Genomic DNA, 20,250 nt, shown 5'->3' on the forward strand with positions numbered 1-20,250 from the left:
TCACAGGGACAGTAACACTAACAAAACGTCTCATTCACAAATGCCCAACAATATCCAGACCAGATTAAGAAGGAGACAGCTCATGGGAAAGCTACCTGTGATCGCAAAAGACAAAGCATAGGAAGTAATCTCTTAATCAAGAAATTACTTGCAAAGTGAAGGACTTCTGCTCTGTTATCCCTAAGAAGTTCACTAAGATTTTCTAAAACAAAAACTTTATTTACCATCATTCAGATAAAATTTTCATTTCAAAAATCATACTGAACTGTCATTCATAAGACTAGAAAATAATATTCTAGATTCCAAATATTTCCTACATGAAAACAAAAAAGTTCTCCTTCATATTGTTCACTACACTTTATGCCTAAAATAAAGACTTCGAACTAAACCTAGAGTAGCAAGATTTTATATGGAGTAATTTTCTCTTATTTCTCTTCTTACCATGATACCACAAATATGCAATTTACACAATCAATAAATCTGGTGTTTAAATTACCACAGTGAAATGACAAATACATAGATAAAAAAGAAAAGCTATTACACTACAGAGTTGCAGTATCTCCTTTACTATAAAAAATGTTTTACGTTCTTGTGAGGACAACCTGAATGTGTCCAATCTCTGGATGCATCTCGCCTGAAATACTACAGAAAAGCACCCTTTTACAGTCTTTAAGGGAATTATTATATATTTAGCACTAAATATATTGGATTTTAATTTAATTTTGAATATACTAAATGTTAGTTGAGAAAAGAAAGCTTCTGTAAAGTCTCATTTGTAAAAAAACCTTGAACATTGAAGATGATTAAGTACCTTTGAATATAATTTTCATTAAAGTACTCATGCAACAGCAGACTACTACTATATAAAAATAACAATAATGAAATTAATCTGATTGCATTTCAGAGATATAAAATCTGCCTTCCTAGTCTAGGCTGAAATTAAAATTCCAGCTTTGCAAACTCCTGTCCTAACAATAAAAACCAGTTTCTGTAGTGCCCTTCTCTCATTTTTACTTATTACTTTCTGACAAGCTAGACAAAGGATTTTGTGTCTTACCTTGCCCTTGCTCTTCCTTGCGCATCCAAGTCAACAGTTGGCACTCCAACACGAACAAACCGTGTGAAAAGAGACTGTTCCATGTTGGAGTACTTTTGAAAAGCCATGTTCTTAATGACTGGTGGCAACTGATGATGGTCACCAATCATAATCCACCGCTTCAAACGACTGAATCCATCCTGGGGGTTCTAGAATTGAACAATTACACTACTGCAACTATTACAGTATAATCAAGGCACTCAAAACACACTAAGAGTCAGGTTGTCTGCCTTTGTCTAAGCCCTTTAACATTTGTTTTTAAGCTACACTGAACTTCAGTCTTTAAAAAGACTACTAGCTTTCATCCAATCAGAGAGCAGAATTGTAAATAAAATCTCTTTTCTTATAAAACAAGTACCTTTATCTACTAAAATTAGTAGAGAAATATCAGAATAAAGATCAAATTACATTGCTTTTAAGACCAAAATCCCTGATTACTACACAGTAGCAGCAGTTACCCCAGAAATGTCCTCTGAACCTTATTTTTTGGATTCTGAGGTAGTGAATATGAAGCATCTGAAACAGTTTTTAGTGTTCAGATGTCTGAGGCAACACTGAACCTTTCAAGTGTCTCTGTAGTTCATGTTTACTTCTGTAATTCTCAAATACCCTCTTCCATGACCAGGATGTGCCCCTAATGAATTCCCATCTTGGCTCTTGGACTGAATGCTCTTCACAATTAGCATCCTGGAGACTTCCAGCTGCCAGATCCTCATTACACACTCCTGTGATAATTCCCTTTCCCCATGGGAACACTATTTGAGACAGAACATAAAGTTCTTTTTCCTGCCACTTGAAGTGGAAGAGCTCTGAAGCTGTTTCTGATCAGATAGCAAGGAAAGAAAACTGAACTCTGGACGATCCAATTCTTCAAGCCTGAAAATGCCTTAGTAAGAAAGTAAGAGGATGGAAATAATTTTTATTGGCAAGAATAAAAAAAACACAAAAACCCAAAACTTACTTTTTTCCTTTTTTTTTCTTGAAAGCTTCTGCTTTGGAGATGACAAAACATTCTATATAGTTGTTCTGTACGTATCAGCCATTTTAATCTTGGACAAAGAGGCCCCCCGAATTCTGTTTTTAAAAATTTCTCACTGAATTGCAAGTGAAGAAATCAAGTACTGCTACTCTGGAAGATTACACCCTTAGGTTTTGTTAAAATTAAAACCCACTCAATTTTCAAGGACTATTTGGATGCCTCACATAAATAAACTCATGAAATATCCCCCAGAATATGCCACTATGATGAAATGGTCTACTCTAATTACACAAACTCTTCAGTTCCTGCATTTTTCACATATACCTATTTTCCCTCATCTGCCAGATGCATCTGGTTATTCAATGCTCATTTATATGTTTGAAAAAAAATGTAAGATGCTTACTACATTGAATAAAATAATTTCATAATTAAAAATCCAATCAGTCAAATCAGTGTGAAAGGTCTTACCAGAAAATATCAGTTCTGGGTTACTTTCTGCACATGATATTTTTAATTTTAATATTCAAAAGTGTTCAAGAACACAGAGTCTTATTTATCTTTTTAAGATCTTTTATGTTTCAAATCTAACCTGTAACAGGAGAGGTATAAAGGTTTCTATCTCCAGAATCTGAGCAGACTCTTCCATTAAGATGTTGTCATACTGAGAAAAAAAAAAAAAAAGAGATATCTGTAAACATAGTAACAAAATGAACTTATTTATTCAGCCTACCAAAAGAAAGCATCTATTACTCCTTCAGATTTTGCTGGGTAGGACAGTTAGAGCAGGATTTCACCTTACAGGCAAAATATCAGTATTACCAAATAGGTGAAGTCCTACTACATCAATGGCAGATCCCTTTGTACCAGTCAGGGCTTATACTAGAAGGGATCCATGACTGAATTACGTTACGTGCTTCCTATATGCCATAACCACAAGAGAAAAGTCTTGTGCAGTGGAGCAAACTAATTTGGTATCTCTGCGCTGAAGCTGAAGAGGAGCTATTTTGTGATCCAAGACAGTATATGATCAGTGAAAAATATAACTGGAAGAATTACTGGTGGCCGGCTTTTATTAGAAAAGAAGACTGCACCAAATTAATAGTTATAGTTACCACTGCAGAGTGAAAAAAAGCATTGCGTCATAGTTATTTTTCATCAAATTGTCAATTTTTTAGGTAAACAAAGTTTAATGTAACGGCCATGTTTTTCTACCCAGCTCTGCCTCTATTTTATTAATCCTATCACTGCTGTTTATCATGTAATATGGCAAAACTGACTTTAAAAAAAAAAGTTTAAAAAAATATACCATTTTTGTATATACAGCAACTTAAAAGTGATTTAATCTTTTACTTACAGAAGTTATATTTTTCTTCAGTAGAATTAAAAAATTGAAACATACATGTAAAAAATGCAATTCTAAATAATCTAGCCACCTAGATTTGGGGCAGATAAAAAGATTTGTATGGGGTGGGAAATAGGAGAGAACCAACAACAAAATCAAGCAGTACAGTAATGCTAGTATAATCATTACTTTGAATCCTAATTCAACCAGGTCACGTCGTTTCAGAGCAGCATGAGTACAAGTCATGGCAATTATTTTTGCTTCTTTCACTAACAGGTATTTGGATCTATCCAGGCCACTGCGGAGAAGTTCAAACGCTCTGAATTCCTATGGAGAGCAAAAGAAAAGTCTTGAAAGTCAGAATATGAAAAAATATCACTCATAAAATGAATCCACTCGAACAATGTGGCCACCTTCTTGATATAATTAAACAAGAAAGCTCTGAGGGTATGTACTGTTAACAATCCTGTCTGAATAATTTACTGTGGTTTCCAGGTTTAGCGTATTTTGAAAAACAATCTTGTAAAAACCTATGAAAGTATTCTTTCAACCTGTATGTACATATAAATTTGCAGACAAATATTCAAATAATCCTGAGGAACCCTCTCAGAAACCCCCAAAATTTTATGTTACTGTATCTTCTTGTTTCCTACTTTAATGCATCGTAACATGACATCAAATTCAGTAGTAGAAAAATCATTACAGTTAATATAATCAAATGATACCCAAATCACCTTTACTCTAACTTTTAATAGCCTCTTAAACAATTCTGTCAAAACCAGAAGGTAATGTGTTACTTTTAGGCTATCTGATTACAGGCAACTCACTGTAAACACAAAGACCCTGTGAGGCTCAGAGGAGCAGTGACAGGTGTACCAATCCTTGTAACCTCATCAGTGGAAATGGATGCAGAATGGCTGCTTCCCACAATCCAACTAAAAGAGACGAGACCCTTGCCCCTATTGTGCAACATACCTATATTACTCAAAGGTGGAAATTCTCACCTTGCAAGGCAATGAAGCTGCCTAGATGTGTATATTTCTTCTAGGATGTAGGGAAAAAGAGATTTTCGGAATCACGTAGTTTTTCTACAGGATTAGCCAGATTCACTTGCCTTAGACAGTAACATGTCTTACCTCAAGCTGAGTGAATATTTTCTTAATATGTCTAAAACACCCTTCAGCAATTTCCATATCTTCTTCATATGATTTGCCTTTGAAAACTGGTTGAGGAGCATTTGCAAAATACTGGTGAAAAGGAAAGAAACTGGAGACATCTGCAACATCTGGCGATTTTCCACCTTTAACTTTCACTTTACTGATATACTCCTCCCAACGAGACATTACCTATGACAAAGCAAGGTTTATATCATAAGGTTTTTGGCAATATACAGGCTTGCAGCATAGCATTAAAAAAAATATCACAAAAGTAAGGTATGTCATAGGTAGTATTTAACCTTGTGTCAGAATGACATTTTTGAAGTTGTGGAGGGTTGAGCTTGGCTGGCTGCCAGACGCCCACTCAGTTTCTCTCACTCCCCCTCTCCAACAGGACAATGGGAGAAAATAAGATAGAAAAGCTTATGGGTTGAGATAAAGATAGGGAGATTGCTTTGCAAGTAGTATCACAGACAAAACAGGGACAATTAATTTCATTTATTGCAAATTAAAAACAGACTAAGATGGTGAGCAACAAAGACAAAACCAAAACCATCTTCTCCACTCCCTCTTTGTTCGCAGGCTTAATTTCATTGTCAATTTTTTTACCTTGTCCCTACCCTGAGCAGTACAGAAATAATGGTTCAAGTTCACAACATCATGTCTCTGCCAACCCTTCCTACTCACACTTCTTCCCTTCTCCAGCATGGGATTTCAGCAGGCTGCCTCTTCCTTCAGGATATATCCACCTGCTCAGCATGGGAAACTCCATGGGCTGCAGTGTCGCTATCTGCCCTGCCACAGCCTCTCCACTGGCTGCAAGTGGAAAACCTGCTTTACCATGGCTGCCTCCACAAGCTATGGGGAACCTATGCTCTGACGCCTGGAGCACCTCCTGCCCCCTCATTTTCTTCTGACCTGGGTGTATGGGGTTGTTTCTCACACTGCCCTCTCTGCCCTCAGCTGCTGCTGGTTTCTGACCTCTTCTCAAAGAGGTTTTCACAGAGGCACCACCAGTGTCACTGTGGATTCAGCTTTGGTCAGCAGTGGGTCTGCTGGAGCTGGCTGTGTCCTGCACAGGGCAGCCCCTGGCCTCTTCTCAGAGGTCATTTCTACAGCCACCTGCTATCAAAACCTTGCCACATAAACCCGATACAGAAGTAAACTTCTTTTTTATCTCCACTTACACCACTTTGATTTAAATACCAAGTGGGATTCATTTAGGAGTAAACTGAACCAGATGACCTCTAGCAGTGCTCCTTGCACTCTTCAACACCAAATGTCCATTTAATGTTAAGGTCCACACTAAAGCTAGCCCAGAGTAACTTCTGTAACAACATACACAGTAAGTGCATTCAGTCCTAAGTGCCCCTCTGTAATCCTCCTTATGTAACACTAATTGCAAATGTAGACCACGTCACTGAAAAATACATGGAGAAGAAACGAGGGACATACAACATATACTTTTGTACATTTGATTTCACACTGGCATTTAATGCTATAAAAGCCTCCTATCAGGACCATCAAGTAGCTGCTCTAATGTTTGTCCAAAATATAAAGCAGCCCACAGATTTTCCTATTGAAGGAGAGGCTTCAGGTTAGAATCTTTGCCAGCACTCATGAAGGGCAGCAATGACTTGGTGAGTCAGCAGGCAGGATTTAAAACAACAACACAAGCAAGTCATGCTGCAATTTTAGCTTTAGCTGTTACTGTACTGTGAATCACCAAGGAAAATGTCTTTTGCTTTTACTCTCAACTCTGAAAAATTCATTTCAAGTTTTACGAAGTGTTTCGTAACATATTTAGGTCATACAGTCTCTGCAAAAGTATTTCAGTCCTTACTTGGTATAAGAAAAAGTGGCCAGCTGTTTCACAAGTGTAAGACACGTCTCCTGGGACTCCAAGACTCTCTTGTAATCGCCCAACTTCTCGTAGAAGTTCAAGTCTTCGAGCCAGCACATAATTAACTCTTCCATACCTACAAAAAGGATTACATATAGCATAATTTTTATTAAACTCAAAATAGTATCTAAGTATCACAATGAGAGATCACAAAAAAACCCATCATCCTGCCAAAATCTGTCACAACTACAACCCTCTTCCAAAACCTAAGAATCTGCTACATGCTGACTATTTTTATCAGTTGAGCCCTAACAATTCAAAAAGACAAGCTAACAAGAAATAAAGTTCTCACAGTAGTGCAGCCCACCTTCAAATATATTCCTCAACCTTTATCCCTCCCTCTTGAACTGCCATTACCCATAGTGCTTGCACAAATATCCCACAGGTCTGGAGTTACCTTGAGAAAGTGTGAAAATAGAAAATGTATTGTCTTAAAGAAAACTCCTTTTAATGATGAACACTACAGTTCAAGGAATATACTAAACTATGGATACTACTAAATAAATATCTGCTGTGACATAATTTCAGTAAGCTTCTGGCTATCAAGTTTCTGGAATAATTTGACTACATCAAAGCATTCAATTTAAAAGAAAAAAATCACAAGGTATTTATTTTGCTAAATACCAAACTATGTGAATGTGGGTAGCTTCTAGTGACTATATATAATTTTTACTACAGCTTTTGAAGTCAAAGTATTGCTATGATAATCCAGTACTGGACAGTTCAGATATTTCCAGTGCACGACCATTATACCCCGCTTACATTTATGAATGTGTGTAATCCTACTGACGTCAATTGGACTAATGCATGACAAACATACAAATATTTAGAAGAACAGGTTCTTAAGTTTTGTGCTGATATAGAGTTGATAGCTTTCCTTACACATGTATACTTCAAAATGTGTTATGAATGAAATAAGCAACTTTGAGGTTAAGTAGTTCAAGAAGAATTCAAAGCAGAAAGTTTAATTTCATGTTTATTAATGCAAAAATCACCATGATAGTAGAGGTGATACCATATTTGTACAAAAAAACTGTAACTCTAAGAATCTGCCTTATTATTCTAAATTCTCTCACAGATTAATTGTATGAAAGGTATAAAGGTCCAAAAAAAGTAATTATCTATTATTCAAGCAGTTGAGTTTGTGAACAAGCAACGGACTGATTCTGCCTTTAGATGCTCAAGGGAGCACAGCTTCTGTACAGAATAAAAACCAAAAATTACTAAACCTGGTACTGAAAAACAGTGCATTCTGTGTTACTGGGATTCAATAATATGACAAGGCTAAAACTTGTCCAACACAGCTCCTTTGCATGGGAGGTCAAGTGGATTCAACAGAGACATCTTGCTGCCATGTTTATACAAGTGAGTTTATCATTAGCATCTCCTTTCTCACCTGCTGAAATCTTTCTCTGTCTCCAATTCCTCTTCTCCATGACCCAGACGCAGAAGGTGGCGCTCATCAATGTCTAGAGCCATGATTTTTTCGAACAGCTGGTTCAAAGCCTAAAGATTGACAAGAACAGGAGAAAAGGTAGTTTTTAGAAGTTCAGAGGCTCTTGCAGGGGAAAACTGAGGAATTATTCCTAAGTAAACCAGGAGATTATACCTATTTTATTATAAATGGAAGCCAAAACAAACATAACTTAATTTTGTTTTAACAAAATAAAGTTAATACTGAAATTCTGAATCATGACAACAGGGAAATTAGCCTACTAACACCCTTTTAGTTGCATACTTTATACAACATTTACATTTAATTTTACAATTGTCAAATTTAATTCTATCACATAGTTAACTTATTTGATAAAGCTATCAGTTTACAAAACTGTCTCACAAACACCAATTTTTGTATGATGACATTAAATAATTTAACTTTCACTGTACATAAAAGAAGTATCATCTGATACTGACTGTCAGGTACTGTGACTCTATCCCATATTGGATAACAGAATTTTGCTTAACTAAACTTCTAGGTGTGCTACATCTTCTACCTTAAACTCTTCAGTTCTCAGTGGCTCACTATCAACTAACCCATTTATTTCAAAGGAGGAAGCTTGTAAGCACTGGATCATCAAGTTTTGAAAATAAGAATAAACACAAGCAAGCTCCACTTGCAGCTGCAAGTCATGTAAACATCTTAAAGTGCAGCATCAAAGCATGGATAATGTACCCTGCTGAGATACAGTTAATTTCCCAGGGCACAACTTCAAGTTAATGTCCTCATTATAGTCTTGTCTGGTAAGAAGAGTCTTCTATCTGCCTCAAAGTATTTCCTCCTTTTTTCTCCTCAATGGACATGTTTTCAACCCTTTCTCCTATCTTTAGCCTGTCACTCTCCTGCAACCCATTTCAGACTGGCCTGTATTATTCCAGGCTGTAACTCCTCACCAAAATGATACCCTTTCAACCACTCTTTGATCTTGCTTTGATGAAAAATTATTATATGTTTTCCAATGGTACGTTCAGTTAAAGTAACTCATAACTGAGACAGGACAGGCTAATCAGGGAGACCAGGAAACAGCTGACCCTGGTTTCCAAACAAATCATTCCAAATCAGATGAAAATTTCATAGAATCCTAGAATATGCTGAGTTGGAAGGAACCCATAAGAATCATCAAGTCCAACTCCTGGCCTTGCGCAGGACACCCCAAGAGTCACACGCTGTGCCTGAGAGCAGTGTCCAAATGATTCTTGAGCTCTGCCAGGCTGGTGCTGTGACCACTCCCCTGGGGAACTTGCTCCAGTGCCCAAACACCCTCTGGGTGAGGAACCTTTTCTTAATATCCAACCTAAACCTCCCCTGACACAACTTCAGGCCATTCCTTCAGGTCGTGTCACTGTACACCACAGAAAAGAGATCAGTGCCTCCCCTTCCTTGTCACCTCATGAAGAAGTTGTAGATCACAATAAGGTCTTCCCTCAGTCTCCTCTTCTCCAGGCTGAACAGACCAAGTGACCTCAGCTGCTCCTCATATGGCTGCCCCTCAAGGTCCTGCAGCATCTTTGTTGCTCTTATTTCAACACTCTCTAATAGCTTTATGTTTCTTGTATATTGTAGAGCCCAAAACTGCCCACAGAACTCAAGGTAAGGCTGTACCAGTGCAGAGTAAAGTGGGGAAATTAAGAGTAAGACTCTTAAAAACTTATCATTATTTTTATTTTTTAATTTTATATGTGCTTGAGAATTAGCAGTTAGACTCCATCTCTTATGAATGGGAAGCAAATATTCATCTGAAGAGGCCTTCCCTTTGGAGCATGAAGCACAGAGCAACCAGAGTCTGACAAAGCTAATTAGCAAAAATCTGCCATGCTTGCAATGCATGTGCAACTGTAAGAACCAAGCAGAGATTTTTTCAAAATGCTTTCTTATTTTTGACCTCCAACCGATTAAACATATTGAAAACTTCAGATAAATAGTTTAGAACTACACACCTGAAATTCAAAAATTTAATTTCACATTATCAAACTAGCAAAACTGCACACAAGTGGACTCAAGTTTCTATTGTTAGGAGACAAATGCAATTACCAAACTACTGATCTCAATACCTACTGTTCTTCTACATTGCAATTACAGGAAAATTCCACACATGACTGACACTTTACCTGATTAGAGTGGGTAACTATTAGAGTTCGTTGTTCTGGGAAATTATGATAAAGATTGGATATTATCTGGACTGCTACATCCGTTTTTCCAGTACCAGGTGGACCCACTACCTAAAATCAAACACACACACACAGAAAAATAAAAGCAAACAAAAATCAATACACAATTTATCAGAATATTTCACAATAAAAAAACCTAAGTCAGCTGGGGAAGAAAAAACCCAGAACAACCTCACAAGACACTGACATTACACACTGCTTCCTGGCTCTGGTGAGCTTTCAGACCAAATACATTATAAAAGACTCCTTCAGACTATTTTGGCAGATTCCTGACTAAAAGGAATATGGTTATCCAGCACAGGAAGTACTACTATGAAAACAGATCTCCTCAGAGAAAAAAGGTATTTCAGCCTCAGAACAGGTTAAACAGGGGGGAAATAGTGAAAAGAAATCAAGACACACAACTGAAAAAAAGTAAGGTGAAGCAGACATAAAGAACAGGAAAAATTAAAAAAAAAAAGAGTTCATTCCTTCTATTTACTCTGAAATCTACAACTGATGATACAGACATATAGTAATAGTAAATGTTTTCATAGGGTCAATTCCACAAACACTCTAAAACTGACACCACAGACATTTTAAAGGTATACAAGTATTATAAAGAAAGCGTCTCAAAATAATGTGTTCAGGATTAAGAACCACTGAACAGCAGCTTTCATAAGCATCTACACATAAAATTACAAATTGCTATGAAATCATTCTTGCTTTATTTAAAGACTATTCAACCAATGCAAAACCAAATCCAGTTGCTGTGGAAAGCCTTCAGCCACTGAAACACAGGATAGAGAGATGTGTTGCTGTATAATTTTGTGAGAATTGGAGCACATTGAACCTCTGAATGTTAACTTTTCAGATTTTTAAACTATTAACAGAAATTACCTCAGCAAGGCTACAGAAAGGGGCATGACTAGTATTTCACTGAATGCACCTAAGGCCAGAATTAAATAAATAAGAGTATAGAATCCTTAAAAACATTCTTACTGAACTTAAAAACATTCTTACCATAGTTAGTCCAGGCTGCATTCCTGCACGGATGGCTTCAATCTGAGTATGGGTAAATTGAATAGTATTGCTGCAACAAAGCAAAACAAGATCAGATAATTGACAGATTTTGCCAACAATTTTGATAAAAGCAATTGTTTTAACAAGTTTTATTTCAATTAACTGCTTATATCTTTCCTGAACTACACACTTGCAAACTTTTTGCACAAATTAAACCAGCATTAGAACTACGTTTTTTATAGATACAACAGTCTCGAAATTTCTAAGCAAGACAGTAAATCATGTTGTCCATGTGACAACGAACTCTTTCCATCTAAAAGACTGTCTTTAGTTATTTTTGGCAGAGAGTGTTGTAAAATTATTTAGGTATTACTTTCCTAATATTCAAATTCCTGTTCTTCAAGGGGCTTTTTTAACAGATGAGGGGCAATAGAATATTTTCATTTAAATAAAAACCAAACCAGTATCATTTCTGAAAATGAACTGCTATGCACGGGTTTGAAAATATATTCCCATCCATTTTTTACCGTTTTGGTTGATTATATGGATATGGTCCCCTGTTTGGGATAACATGAGGCTCTACAATCAGTGTTTTGGCTTCTTCAGGGTTTTCTTCACTTCCATCCTCTTTTCTTTTTGTTCCTTTACCTTCCTTCATTGGGAAAGTTATCCTGTAACACATAATTTAATGTTACAGTTCAACATGTTCACTATGACATAGATTGTCTCAGAAGGTTATAAAGATTTTTTCTCACCATTAAGACAAACTTTCATACAACAGGGAAACAAGTGCTACAAATGACAAAGTTTTAAGGAGAATAAAGAAAAGAAATGACAAATAAATTGATGAAGCTGATTAAACAAACAGTGTTTCAAAACACTGGAAAAGCCAGGAGCAGTGCTGAGAGCCAGCTGGAAGAACAATGAAGGCAAGAAGTTTGTAAGTGAAAATGGAAGAGGCAGGGAAAAAGTTATCACAGAACATAAGCTGTGTCAGTGTTCCAAACTATTCCAAGAGATGAAGGTTTTATCCTCCCATTTCAATTTTTTATAGCCTTCTGTATATATTAGCAAGCCTCTCTAATTTAGAAACAAATCACAGGTGAATGAATCCCAAAGCCTATCCAAAATGCAGATACCTATAACAGTAATAATCTCTTACAGGACAGAAGTAGCAGTAGGAAGAGCAACAGCTCCTCATAAAGAGCACTATCTCTCTTAATATAGGATCTGAAACTGAACAACAGGTCACTGAGGAAAACTGCATGTGAGATCTTTTCCTGATACCTTCAGACTATTTTTATATCATTATATAGTGTTGGTGCCTTCTCCACACAAATTCTTCATGAAGTGTTTCCAAAAAAAGCTTGGGAGATTACCTCCCTGCTTTTCAAGATTCAATTTAGCCCTGATAAAAGCTGACTGGTGCAGAGGAAAGGCATCTTTTCCCTCCACAGATTTACTCCTTCACAAGGAAAAGATGGAGTTTCTTCACCTGAAGGAACTGTTCTCCAGTACTATGTGAAACTCAGCTGTCAAAATTCAAGGAAGTGCACCAGGAGGGACAGAACTGCAAGTCTGAAAATGCTGGACAATAGCATCACTGAAACAAAATGAGTAAATCTCATTTAGCTGCCAATGGCATCCTATTTCAGAAATAATTTCTAAAAATAAACATTATGGGATTTCAGACTTAATTCTTTGTGTTGATTGAATGGTGTCTCCAAAAGCTCAAATTTTAACTGATGTTGAAATGGCTGGTTTTAGCTTGTTGTAATGAGACATGTAAGGAAACTATCTAATTAAAATTCCCTAGCCTTATCTTGAGGAGGCTAGATACCACAATACAGAAGAGTATTATGTGTCTTGATTCTATCTCATACTTTTGTTTTTTTCCATATATTCCATAGGCTGATCTAGAAGCAATGCTCTGATGCATTTTTGTACAGAATAGAACAGAAGCTGGCCCTGGGTCTAGCTGTTGTACAGTTAACTCTATCAAGTAACTATCTAAATCTTAACATATCTCTATCTTTTTTTAAAAGAAAGAGCATCTCCCCTCAACCCCTGAACACAACTCCACCTGAAAACACGTTTCAGCAAGAATATCAGACCAGAAGTACTTGAAATACTGAGATCACCTGAAGGGGGGTACATGCAGATCTGGATTGTCAACAGTAACTTTAACGTTGTACCCAGGAAAGCTAGCTTTTAAATGATCAATGGACAGGAAAGTGTCATTAAAATCCAGAGTTGCAATCTGATTGGGCATTTTTGAATAGTGTGCACTACTTGGGTCTCCATATCCAAGAATGATGTCATGCAGCCAGTCAGGAACCACACAATCTGTGTTCATCAGATTCCTAATAGTCTCCAGAAGAGCCTGTAATTAAGAAAAAACAGAAAAAATCGGATTGAAGAAACTGACTTCTTACCAAGTAAAAATAATACTTGTAGAGAGAGTGGGTCTCCAGGACGGTTTGAATGGATGAGAGATCTCTGAAGTCAGGTCTTAGAAGATGTGGTTTATTAAAAGGGGGGAAAGGCCCTGCTTGGAGTTGTCAGGCGCAACTCGTGGCAGGCCCAGGGGGAGAGGAAGAAGGAGAGAGAGGTAGGGCTCCAGGTGAGGGTCCCAGGGGAAGATCCAAAAGTGTGTCCGGTCCCTCGGGCACACCTTATCAGGGGGCTTCAAGGTGGGCTGGAACAGGACTTGGGCCAATGGGGTCACAGATACCTGATACTTCAGGGGAGGGTCACAGGTGTGGAATGAACCATACATTGGGGGTGAGACAGAGCATTCCATCTGACCTTTGGACCTATCTGCAGGTAAAGGGCATTGTTTAATCAGAAGGGGGGATTGCTTTCAACCTGGCTATACTATTGTTTTCTAGTTATTCAGTAGTCAAGGTTTGTTATTTCAAATCTAGTTCTCATCTCAATGTCTGTATTTTCCAAATCTTTTGCCAGGCAATCATATTTATAAGGTTTTCCTATTTCATCTTCCCCAACATCACTGAAGATCAATCAAATCTATTTTAAGATGACAGAATATAACTCTTTAATTGACAGTATTCGGTTAGATTGAGTCAATATATAGACAGCGTACATATGCAACAAAACACCAGTATCAAAGCACAGAATTCTTAAACTAAGAGCTAGTAAGGATGACCATAATCATCAGTAAAGTTTTCATCCTAGAACATTCACAGCAAGGGAAAAATGCATAGAAGATCCTCACGTAATTTAAGGTTTCCTCTTACATGCCTATAAATTCCACCCCTGCAGTCAGCTTAAGCTTGCCTTCAAGCATTTCCTCTTCACCCACAAATTAATTTCTCTAATCATTTGTGGTTATATAAGTTTTCTCTCCTTTCCCCTCTTGTCAAAACACCAATGCTCCAGACCCTAGGCCTGCATAGAAGGCGTGCTTTTTAACTAAGAGGAAGCTGAATTTTAGCCTTCCTGTTAAAGGGGTACTTTAGTGGCAAGTCTTGAAGAACCATCTCACTTGAAACTTGGCATTTGGTCACCATGTATCTGCTTCTCAGCAGCAGCAGGGAACACAGGATACCAGACCTGCACTGATTTCCAGATCCTCAGACTTCCCATGCCACCAAACATGGATGCAAATGAATGGCAAACGCAGTGCATCAGCCATCCACACCAGAATATAATACAGAACCTCCAAATGCCAATCTTGTAAAAGAACAGTCAGTCAAATCTAAGTACAGAATTTTATTCTGAGAGTCTACATTTATATATCCATCTCCAAAGGGTAGGATTTTCTTTTTCTTGCTTATGTAGTATCATTCAAAGAGCCAAGTAATGTGATCACCATCCCTGCTTAGGACCTCTATTAAGGTCCTGATTCTTCCCCACTACTCAGCTGTGGGTGAGACCACATCTGGAGTGCTGTGTCCAGTGCTGGGCTCCTCAGGACAAGAGACAGACAAACTGGAATGAGTCCAGTAAAAAGCCACTAAGATGATTACGGGATTGGAGAATCTGTTGTATGAGACGCTGAGAGAGCTGAAACTGTTTAGCCTCAAGAATACGAAACTCAAGGGGCATTGGAGAATTTGACTGATTTGTATAAAAAAATCTTAACGAGAGGAAGTAAGGTCAGTGGAATGAGAGTCACTCAGTAGTGCCCTGTGAAAAAACAAGGGGCAATGGACATGAATTGAGATATGGGAAATTCCACCTAAATACACCAAAATATTTTTACCGTAGAGGTAAGGCAACACTGGAACAGGTTGTCTAGAATGGTTATGTAGTCTCCATCACTGCACATACCCAATTCTAACTGCATAGTCACAAGATCCTGAGCAACTTGCTCTAGCTGACTCTGCTTTAAACAGATCTTGGACTAAATAATCTCCAAAGGTCCCTCTAACCTCAACCATTTGCTGAATATGTTTCTTCCAGTCACAATCATGCTGTGGCTTCTGTGACAGACCTGTAAAGCTACAAAGTTGAAGGCATCTTAGTACTTCTGAAGCCTGAATTACTTCAAAGATATATGGATGGACACATCCCATATTAACTAAGAATTTTTTGTATTTTGTTGCAAATATAGAACAAGTACTTCTGGCTCAAACACATATTAAGCACAGCATAATATGTTTGCGCTAAGAAAAGCATAAAGAAAACAGACAATGTCACATTTTCAGGTAGTATTTCTAAACTTAGTGATCAGTTTCTAAGAGGAAGCAAGAAATATGTTCCTAACAGCAAATGTGGTGCTTCTACATCACAAAATCTTTGCTTCAGCTTTTCAAAATGTAATTTTTATGCATGTAAAAACAGTAAGATTCATTCTTGTAAGAACTAACATTGCTGACCAACTGCAGTGACACAGTGGTGTCACCTCCCGCAAACACACTCTATTTGCACTTTCTCTGCTGTCTCATCTGCTTAATTTACAAGGACTGCACAAGAGTTCTCTTGTCTTCTCTCCTACAAGCTCAGCTTTAAACTTCAAGCTGCCTTCCATCTGCTGCGTACACTGTCTACACTAATCACAGCATTGTCTTGTTTTCTCCATTTGAAGTTAGAAAGGTTTGCAAATGGCATGGAATGCATGCACCTAAACTGGCAGCAATGTGATAAATGTGGAAATACCTTAGACTGTCTTGAGAAATGAATGTATGAGACTTTCATAAATGCCAGCATAAAATGGCTTGCATTGGGATTTGCCTGTAAATTACTGTTCCAAGAACAGAGTTGAAATGATGACACCACAATGGTCTATGCAGGCTGCAAGCTACTGCTTCACACCAGAGGTATCTTTCTAGATACCTCTAGACTTAAAAAGAAGTAAAAGTCTTCCTGCCTACCTCTTTAACCATTTACACAGAACTTGCGACAGAATCCCTCAAAATGAACATCACTTCAATTATGCAGCGCATTATTTTGAGGCACTAAAAGAAATGTAGCTTTTCATTCATGTTGCATTTTCATAATGGAATACTCAAGGAACATTAATGATTCAGAGGTCTAAAAGGTAAAGAAACTGAGTAAGAAATATTTTTAGGTGTACAAAATGATGCACTTTCACAGTGAAGAAGGCCAACAGCACCTTGTTTGTGCTACAGTATGAATTTGCCATAGGTGAAGGGAAGTGGCTCCTTCCTTTCTGCTTAGTGCTGTTGAGGCTGAATCATATAGTAGTTTTGGCTGAAATGAACCTTTAAAGCTCATCTAGTCCACCCCCCCTGCAATGAGCAGGCCAATCTTCAAGCAGACCAAGTTTCTCAGAGCCCTGTTCAACCTGATCTTGAAAATTTCCAGGGATGGCAGGGATGGGGCATCTACCACATCTCTGGGCAACCTGTTCCAGCATTTCACCACCCTCATCATGAAATATTTTTCTTATATCTGGTCTGCATGTACCATCTTTTAGTTTATAAACATTACCCCTTATACTACCACGATGAGAAAGCTTGTCCTCATCTTTCTTAAAAGTCCCCTTCCTGAAACGGTGCAGTCAGATCCCCCTGAAACCTTCTCTTCTCCAGACAAAACAACTCCAGCTCTCTCAGGCTTTCCCTGCAGAGAGGTACTTCATTCCTCTGATCATCTCCCTGTCGTTCCTCTGGACTTGCTCCAATGGGTCCTTCTTGTGTAGGGGAGCCCAGAGCTGGATGCAGCACTCCAGGTGATGTCTTACCAGAGCAGAGGGGAAGAAGCACCTCCTGAGATCTTTTGGCCACCCTGCTTTTGATGCAGACCAGGATGCAGCTGGATATCTGGACTGTGAGTGCATACTGTTGCCTCATATCAAGCTTATTATCCACCAGTACCTCCAAGTTCTTCCCAGCAGAGCTGCTCTTGATCTGACACAGTCCAATGCTCAATAAGAAACTGATCCAGTGACCCTCCCAAAAGCAGACTCCTCTGATTTTCACATTTTGACTTTTTTACTCCTTTTCTTACAGTTCACTATTACATTAGGTAACAAAAACATTCCAAATACACCCTTAACCCAAAAGTCCAAACATGAAGGCTTCCTGTTAGAAGACTGAAGTTATAAACTAATGTTTTATTATATACTCAAGCAGAGTAGCAGTGTTCTGATTTTAAGTGCAAGAGTTATCTGCAGGGGAAAGAGATCACCAACTGACATACACTAGCTTCCTATAGGGAAAGCCTAACCTTTGCCACCTAAAAAGCCTAACTATATGCATCTAAAATAAAAAAGTCTCAGTACTGACAGCATATTCAGACATACTCTTACCTAAGAGCCAAGGAGCAAGTATCTTACCTTGAAATTGTTTTCTTTTGGTTTTCTTCTCATTATTATATTAAATGTCTCATAAACATCTTCTGCTCCATTTTGGATTGTATTGGTCATGTCCTGCTGATACTGGTTTGGATCCAGAAATACTCTGTATGTTCTGCAATCACCTTTAAGTCTTGGTTTCGGTTCAGGTCCTGCCCATAATGAAACAGCAAGATTAGAATTTGACTCAGTGCTAAAAGCATATTATCGTTCAAATAAGTGATCCATAATTGTTCCTCAAATGAAATTCACACAAATTCATATGATGAAACTAATTTCTGCATAGCAATAGAAACATTTCTTTGCATTGTTCTAACAGTTTTTTAATAGAATCTATTTTAATCCTTAACCCAGCATACCAGATTAATTTAATTAATGTAGCTACATCAGATTTTACCAGAGGAAACTAGTTAACCTTTCTCAGGCTGCTTATGGAATTGGTTTGTTTTTTTCCATGTATGTAACTAATTCAATGAACATTCTTTAAAAGAGAGAAAAATTATCCATTAGGCTGTTAAAGATAAAAAATAGAGACAAAAAAAAAAGATAAATCTCTTAAACAAGTTTTGGTATTATCATACCTTCTTCAATAACACGCCCTTTCTCGTCCAACATGCCCTGAATTTCACAGCCTCTGACATACACCAGGCCAGTCTGCTCAACGAAAGGCTGTCTCCTGTCAAACTTGGTGCCGTAAGGTTGCATGGGACGCACCGTAATCAGGAAGCAGACGTCATGCTTGCGCAGACCTGAGCCCCAAAAGGAACAGTCAGTGATATGACTGAATGGCATTGTCCTCATCAAGTCCTTAACATATACATAAAAGAATGCACTATAATTTATTTTAAATAAAATCCCACCTGTATATATTTTGTTTTGCTTCAAAATATGCCTTGAACTTAGAGAATACAAAACCTTAGGCTGCTGTAATATAATAGATATAAAAAGTAGAACCTGAATGCTTTTTTCATAAGAACAAACATTATTTCAAGATTATTCTTCTCCCAATAATCTTACTCCAGTTATTTTTACCTAGTTATTTTCAATCATCTCTAAAGACGTGTGACATTAATCTCTTATTCTCATTGCTTCCCTCTGGACAAACCTCCAATTCCTTTTTTTCTTTTTTTTTTACAAGTTAAGTGCAGTGCCTAGAACTGGGCAAAAAACCCTAAACCAAGTTACTTTAGTTATCTATTTAATAGAGTAAAAGGTCACTTAACCAAGTTACTTGTTTACTGTTACATTCCAGTTTATAAATTTCAATGTAACTTGAGATTTTGTCTTTTTCCCTCAGTACTAACACAGTGTTGGGGAATCACATTCACTTGTGAGCAATGATGACCTCTGATCTTTCCATTCTTCAGAGGTTATTATATGTATTATTACAAGTTATTCCCCCAACATGTATTTGTACAGACTTGTTCTTGCTTAATAATCATCCCTGCTGAACTACATCCTACTTTTAAAATGCTGCTTCTCCAATTCACTAACATAATTCTGAACACTAAATCTTCTCACCAGTACACCTCCAGAGTCTCAGAGATGTAAGACACCTTCAAAGTTCAGAAAACATGCTGTATTTTTCATGAGACAAATAATTCCTCATTAAGCACCAGATACTATTCAAGAGAAGGCAGTTTCATCAAGATCTTCTTACATCAGGCAACAATTTATGAATTCTTCATCTCAGTTTTGATTTAGTTAAAATATTACTTTTTTTCAAATCATAGAGGCCGTTTCAATATTTAATAAGCCAGGTGTACCACTATATCGATACCTTCATTATAGTGAATTCTCTGCCATCCTCCTAGATTTTCTACTTTAACAGAAATCTACAGCCTCAAACCAGTATCTGCTCATTTATCACACAGTCCACCTTTAGCATTTGTGCTACGTGACCTGTAATCACACTATGCAGCTCCAGCACATTTATCAGGTTTCTCTAACAAAAGAGAAAGGAGTGACATTTACTGATAATACAAGTACAATTGCCTGCTTCTATGTCACTTGCCAACACGGTCAACTAAAGTTCAAATCCCTAAGCAAAAGAAGTGTCGCCTGTGGATACTTACAAGAAACAGTATTTGGTACAGTCAGCACTTCTTAACATTCAAACATACTGAAAACTACTGAATGCACTGGTTCGAATTAAATAAAAATCTGTCCTCTTCACTTGCGTATGAGACAGATATCACACTCCCCATACTTTTCAACATGACATTTTTAACAAACTTATTATTTAAAATGCTAAGTTAACTTTCAACAGTCCCTATAAAGGACAGCATTTTACACTTGGTCACTGAATGACATCAGTCTGA

At 37.4% G+C, this 20,250-nt stretch overlaps 1 protein-coding gene across 2 annotated transcripts in view; it reads right to left on the reverse strand.

The window, feature by feature from the left end:
* AQR (aquarius intron-binding spliceosomal factor) overlaps positions 1-20,250 on the reverse strand; it is a 50,182-nt gene that overhangs the window by 9,905 nt on the left and 20,027 nt on the right. For both annotated transcript variants that reach the window (XM_068193018.1, XM_068193019.1), the window contains exons 18-29: positions 18,511-18,678; positions 17,912-18,081; positions 13,287-13,528; positions 11,673-11,816; positions 11,146-11,215; positions 10,084-10,194; positions 7,874-7,983; positions 6,418-6,553; positions 4,554-4,763; positions 3,607-3,744; positions 2,665-2,736; positions 1,058-1,245 (exon numbers count right to left, since the gene is read on the reverse strand). In XM_068193018.1, coding sequence (XP_068049119.1) covers positions 1,058-1,245; positions 2,665-2,736; positions 3,607-3,744; positions 4,554-4,763; positions 6,418-6,553; positions 7,874-7,983; positions 10,084-10,194; positions 11,146-11,215; positions 11,673-11,816; positions 13,287-13,528; positions 17,912-18,081; positions 18,511-18,678 — 1,759 coding nt within the window. The remainder of the gene's footprint in view (positions 1-1,057; positions 1,246-2,664; positions 2,737-3,606; positions 3,745-4,553; positions 4,764-6,417; positions 6,554-7,873; positions 7,984-10,083; positions 10,195-11,145; positions 11,216-11,672; positions 11,817-13,286; positions 13,529-17,911; positions 18,082-18,510; positions 18,679-20,250) is intronic.

This window comes from Anomalospiza imberbis, chromosome 6 (assembly GCF_031753505.1).
Source record: "Anomalospiza imberbis isolate Cuckoo-Finch-1a 21T00152 chromosome 6, ASM3175350v1, whole genome shotgun sequence".
NCBI lineage: Eukaryota > Metazoa > Chordata > Aves > Passeriformes > Viduidae > Anomalospiza > Anomalospiza imberbis.